This window comes from Bombina bombina, chromosome 3 (assembly GCF_027579735.1).
Source record: "Bombina bombina isolate aBomBom1 chromosome 3, aBomBom1.pri, whole genome shotgun sequence".
Classification (NCBI taxonomy): Eukaryota; Metazoa; Chordata; class Amphibia; order Anura; family Bombinatoridae; genus Bombina; species Bombina bombina.
Genome location: NC_069501.1, coordinates 362,016,737 through 362,022,853, shown reverse-complemented (window position 1 = coordinate 362,022,853; position 6,117 = coordinate 362,016,737). Strand labels below are relative to the sequence as shown.

The following is a 6,117-nucleotide window of genomic DNA, read 5'->3' as shown; positions in this document are numbered from 1 at the left end:
CAATGCACATGGGTGAGCCAATCACATGAGGCATCTATGTGCAGCCACCAATCAACAGCTACTGAGCCTATCTAGATATGCTTTTCAGCAAAGAATATCAAGAGAATGAAGCAAATTAGATAAAAGAAGTAAATTAGGAAGTTGATTAAAATTGCATGTTCTTGATAAATCATGAAAGAAAAAATGGGGTTTCATGTCCCTTTAAGTGCTTTAATAATGTACAGAACTACAGTATATCAGCAGTGGGTTTAACAATAGGCAAAGGTCTATGCAATTATGATAACCACATCTTAAATAGTCAATTCTGTATTTCATTTCAGTACACTACCTGTATATTCTGTACAAGGGTTTTCACTGGAAATATTTTCACTTTGCACTGAATAATAAATTCTCAAATTATTATTATTATTATTATTATTTTTGTAACGGTAGTCCGGATTATATATTAAAGGGATACGAAAGTCAAAATTAAACCTGCATGTTTCAAATAAAGCATTTCATTTAGCACAATTTAAATTCACTTCTATTCTGACATTTATTTTGATCTCTTTGTATTGTTTGTTGAAAAGAATATGTACATACTCTCAGCAGCAGCAGTTCACTTCTGAGGTCTAGCTGGTGATTGGTGGTGGCACACATTTTTCTCTTGTAAATGACTCGCCATGTGTGTTCAGCTAGCTCCCAATAGTGCTTTGCTACTTCTGAGATTACTTTAACTATGTGTTTAATCCATTTGTAGGGATTGAACACCCAGTTATAAACACACAATACTGCAATTCTTTTTGTATTTTGATATCCCTTTAAGCAGTGGGGGGATTCTGATGGGATTCCAAAATTTTAGCAACATGTTCTCCAACTTCTCTGTAATACAAAACCTATACACTTTCTACATTTCAGAAACAGGTTCTTAATAAATGGTTAAAACAGGCTGAATCCCACCACTGCCTTTAAGCAAACTATACTACAGAATATTATTATTTCTATACTATCTAATTTAAGTGAAAAAATGGTTACAGAGTGAAAGGGTGTTAGTCGTTACCATTATTATACATTGGTTAATGAAAAGCCATAGGGCAGTGTGAAGTCTGTACAAATTATTCTCTTGAATTCTGATAATAATATCTAGTTATATTTATTTTTGTAGTAAATCTAAACCAGCATTTGGTAAAAAAAAAATGGTTGGGCATGTCTGATCTAGAACATAGCAAATATCAGAAGAATGATAAAGACTAGCCAGTACTCAGCTGAACATACTGCTAAACTAAAGGAAGAATCAGCTAATGTAATATTGTCAAATCTACCTGTTGTATTCCCTATATCTTCATACTTTCCTCTTGGCAGAAGAAGTTTAGAAATAAGGCTGCTGAGTTTTGTTTCCATAGTAGATTGACGTCCTTCTGTGGGGACTGGAACAAAATAAGTCATGTTTTGTTCTGTAGGATCTTGGCAGACACCATCCACTGACCTTTTAAAGTATATATCGCTGAGATCCAATCCTGCAACTGATGGTGGTGATGAGCAAGGAACATCACGGACAAGTTTGTAACTATCCATCCAGTCTTTTAACCATTCTATCCTGCAGTCACATTCCCAAGGATTCCTAAAGAGAAAAAGTCTACCCAAAAAATAAACTGGTTTAAAGACCTCAAAAGGCAATGTAGTTAAGTTATTACTATTTAGGTGCAAAGATACCAATCCCGTGAGATTGTCAAAAGCCCCTTCCTCAATAAAACTTATTTTATTTCGATCAAGATAGAGGATCTCTAGCTCAACTAGATCTTGAAACCAAACATTTGAGAGGTTTCTTATAACATTTCCACCCATATTCAACATTTTTAACTTTCTCAGCCCCTTAAAAGAGTTTGCTGGTAGTTCATCAATTAGGTTATCATTAAGATAGAGGTATTCCATTTTCTCACAATCTTGGAATGATTTGTCATGGATAACATATATTCTATTGCCTTGTAGGTTAAGATATTTTAGATTTCTTAGATCCTGGAGAGAATTATAGGCTACAGCTTCTATCCGATTGTCTTCAAGATAAACATGAGTCAAATTCTCCATTCCACGGATGGCTCCAGGGATTCTCCTAAAGTTGTTTTGAAAGAAGATAAGTTCACGTAAAGCTGGTAGATCCAGAAATATCCTGTCTGGGATGTTGAAAAGGTTGCAATCTGCTAAATCCAGTTTTATAAGTTTCTTCAGGGCTGAATATGTTCGTGTGTGCAAATAGCGAAGGTAATCATTATGAGCCATTCTAAGCTCTATCAGATTGGGCAGACCTTTGAAAGCTCCTGGGGTGATAAATGATATGTTGTTGTGACTTAGTGAAAGTGATTTTAAAGAAGGCAAAGTTCCAAACGCCCTTTCAGAGAGGAATTTAATGTTATTTTTATCTAAGTTAATAAAAGAGGCTTCACAGGGAAAACCTTTCGGGATATCTGGAAGTCCTATTCGGTCACACAAAACAGAGCAACTCCTCTCCTGGGTGCAAACACAGCTTGGTGGACAGGAGCGAACACATGCCCAGATGGCATAAACTGGTTGTATAAAGAGAACAGCTGAGAGAAAAGAAACATAGATGTTACTATTAAAGAAATATGATATGGCATTATATTATCAAATGTATGTAGTTAGCATAATACAAAAATGTACCTGTGCCTAAATCTTATTTTTCTTTCGATTATACATTTAATTCCTGGAAAGACAATATCTATAAATGTGTCAAATCTGATATCACAATTTTCTCTAAAACTTAACTATTATTAAACTAGAAACAAAAATAGTTTTGAATGAAATTCATCCCCTGCAGCTTGCATTCATTTTATTATTGCTTTATAACATTATGTTTATCATATTAAAAAAACATACATATATAATGCTACTATTAGGGCTGCCAGCCGTCCTTCACAAAACTACTGGACAATCTGTAGGTGACTGGGCACAATTGTAGGTGGGGGTCCCACAGTGCTACTTTAAAAGCTCTACCTTAGTTTCTATTCTTGGTCCCATGATGTATATTTCCCTCAAATATGCAGTCATTTTACCTTTTAACTGTCAGTAACAGAGAAATCAATAATTTTACCTCTTTGGCTGGGGGTAGCAAACATAAACAGCGATTTGATCCCTTGACTGCCCCTCACTTCTTTCTGCTCCACACTTGTCATTCATGTAGATACAAGGAGGCTGTGTATATTTAGTTAACACTAAAATACTGGACACCTGGCAAACCTAGCTACTATATACTTATGCTTACTGCTCACTCACCATCCCCAGTTCATAAGATTCCTAATGGGCACATGCACTTGACATAATGAGCCCCATTTATTAATTGGCAGGCGGACAAGGTTCACTTCTGTGAACCTGTCTGCCTGACCTCAGGGCGACCGGGCAGCATGTTGTACAATAGCGTAGACAATCATGCATAAGCAGGGGCTGTCAATCATCTTGATTGGATCACACTTTAGGTGACGGAGAGTGTAAATATCAGCGGTCTTAAAGGGACATTATACACTCATTTTTTCTTTCCATAAATGTTTTGTAGATCTATTTATATAGCCCATAAAGTTTTTTGTTTTTTTTAAATGTATAGTTTTGCTTATTTTTAAATAACATTGCGCTGATTTTCAGACTCCTAACCAAGCCCCAAATTTTTAGGAGAATACCGTCAGCTGCCTACTCCAGCTTGCTCCTGTTTGTGTAAAGGGTCTTTTCATATGCAAAAGAAGGGGGAGGGGGGAGTGTCTTATTTCCAGCTATCTTTTCAACAGAGCTAAACTGAGAGCTTCTAAGTATGATTTTAAACAGTTTTATACTGGATATTTATATCAGTATCTGTGTATCCTATTCTTTATAGTAGTGTCTATTACATACAGTTATATGAAAATGAGTGTATACTGTCCCTTTAACACCACAGCTACTTAACTAGCGTTTCAGGCTCGCTCATGAAAACCTGCAACGCTGAGGCCCCAAATCTGCTTTTGCAGCTTAACAAATGGGGCCCCGTGTACCAACAGTAATTATATAATTGCCTGAATTTGTTAGCTATAAATGAGAGGTTAATGTAAGAAACTATTTGAGTGCTTATTTAGAAATAAAAATATTAAAAGTAACAAAATACTAAATCCCTTAAGAAGTAGTGTGTAGCATATTATTTAGACATATTTACACTACACACATTACCACAAACCTTTTTTTTTAATGTCGTACAAAATGCCCCCAATTTTCACTTGTGTACATTTACTATTGTGGCCAAAACCCAGATACAAGTTGTACTGTAAATAACGGTAATTGTCAGAAACATCACACAATATAACGCTTGCAAAAACCATAATAATAAACATAAAATAAGACTTTTAATGAAAATGATAGCTTTCTATAATTAAACACATGGAAATGGTTTTGCTCATTTAATTCATCGAGAAAAGGGGATTTTAGGCTAACACAACCTATTGGACTAACTGTAATAGAAAAGGTAATTTTCTTTGTTATCTTCAGGCAAAAAAAAAATTGAATTGTCTGTGAATGTTTGCTTCAAAAACATATTAACAAATGTTCCCCAAATCTCTTGTTTGGTTTAGTAATATAATTTGATTTTTTTTCTTGTATTCCTGCAGCAGCTTCAGTGAAGAATTATGATGGCAAAGCACATAGAGAAACTCGGAGATCAATGCAATAAACCTGAGTTTTGTTGTCTTATATTCTGAGCTTAGTGCATGCTAGGCTTTGGTAGAAATTACCCTGTTGTTGTCAAAGTCCACGCCCTACTTTGTAAAAATAATATTTATGAGATATGGAAACATTTTTTGGCAATTTGGAGCTGAGGATTCTCTACTAACACCAGCAGTTGCCACCAGGGGCCCCTGAGAATTGTGGTTGGAACTGAACCCATCGCACATGGTACTATTTTTGACTAATCCTCTACAAAGAGTGGTGTGGTCATGCCAATAAGCAGTGTATAATTTGAGATGAACGGCATTAAGTGCAAATTTGCTTATTTGAGTGGTGTTACAATATATTAATTTCAATACTAATTGTGGAATACAAATAGCATGTTTTTGAAGTAGTGTTTGATTCCATCAATGCTTTGTTAACACCAGATAAGGCACAAGCTGCCAAACACTCTCTTGGTGAGCTCCGTTTGGGTGAATCATCTAGTTATATTGACAATATGCACTCGTTTAAAGACAATGGAAATTTGTGCCGAAATAAACCTAAATGAGCAATTTCCAATACATTTAATACTGTGCAGTTGCTATAAAACGTCATGGGAACACATTAAAAGGAAAACAATAACAGTAAATTGCCCCTTTAATTCATACCACTAGACCGCTAGGGTCAGTGAAAGATAAGCAAGAATGTGAGAAAGGACATAAAATAAATGGGGGGTTCCAGCAGACTGCGTAAAGCCTACGCCATTTTACGTAACTAATCGAGCTAACTTTACATAACATATTTGTTCAAAAACAACAATAATTTGACAGTTTTATGACGGAAATAAGTTTCTAATTTTAGCTGACATGTAAAGAAACATTTTGATATTGGTATAGCATGATCCATTTGGATGTAACTTCGCCTTCCATGATTTATCATACATTGTTTTTGTGTTTATGTGATATTCCCCTCCCTGTATCACCAGCTTGTCATAGCACAGAAAACTTAAGTAGGTTATATGATTATCATAAAATTATTTTCTCCCTTCTTTACTTTTATTTGTTTGTGTCTCTCCTCCAGGCCCCAACCTCCCATAGCTCAAAAACCTAAAATGGACTACATGGACTACACTTTCAAACTTGATAAAGTACACAGCCCACTGGTGGAAATTACAGGGTCGCAAAGGTCACAGGTGCAATCAGCCCCTGGAGATCCACCACTTGGAGGACCCAGCAGGTATGAGCAGATGTAATATTTTACTGCTTTGCGCCAGGGCATGCTGTGTCGATCGGTTGTGCAGCTGGTCTGGAGACACTGGGCTGGGAACTCTGTGTTTGTACAGGGCTTCTTAGCGCGGCCTCCACTGCTCTTAATGCAAGTAAAAAAAAAAGGAATCCATCAGAGAGATAGCAGGAACATTAGGAGTGACCAAATCAATAGTTTGGTACATTCATAGATAAAAAA

At 35.9% G+C, this 6,117-nt stretch overlaps 1 protein-coding gene across 1 annotated transcript; it reads right to left on the bottom strand.

Moving 5' to 3' along the window:
• Positions 1 to 1,194: 1,194 nt before the first annotated feature.
• NYX (nyctalopin) lies at positions 1,195 to 3,171 on the bottom strand. Its single transcript, XM_053705280.1, has 2 exons — positions 3,086 to 3,171; positions 1,195 to 2,587 (listed from the first exon to the last, which is right to left on the bottom strand). Exons 1-2 carry the CDS (start codon positions 3,169 to 3,171, stop codon positions 1,195 to 1,197), a joined length of 1,479 nt encoding a protein of 492 aa, XP_053561255.1.
• Between the last annotated feature and the right edge of the window lie 2,946 nt (positions 3,172 to 6,117).

Bases quoted from the DNA above. Each gene is read 5' to 3' on its own strand.
- NYX (XM_053705280.1), bottom strand. From the start codon at position 3,171: ATGAATGACAAGTGTGGAGCAGAAAGAAGTGAGGGGCAGTCAAGGGAT. The intron at 2,588-3,085 runs GTAAAATTATTG...TTTCTTTAATAG, and splicing joins TGCTACCCCCAGCCAAAGAG to TAACATCTATGTTTCTTTTC.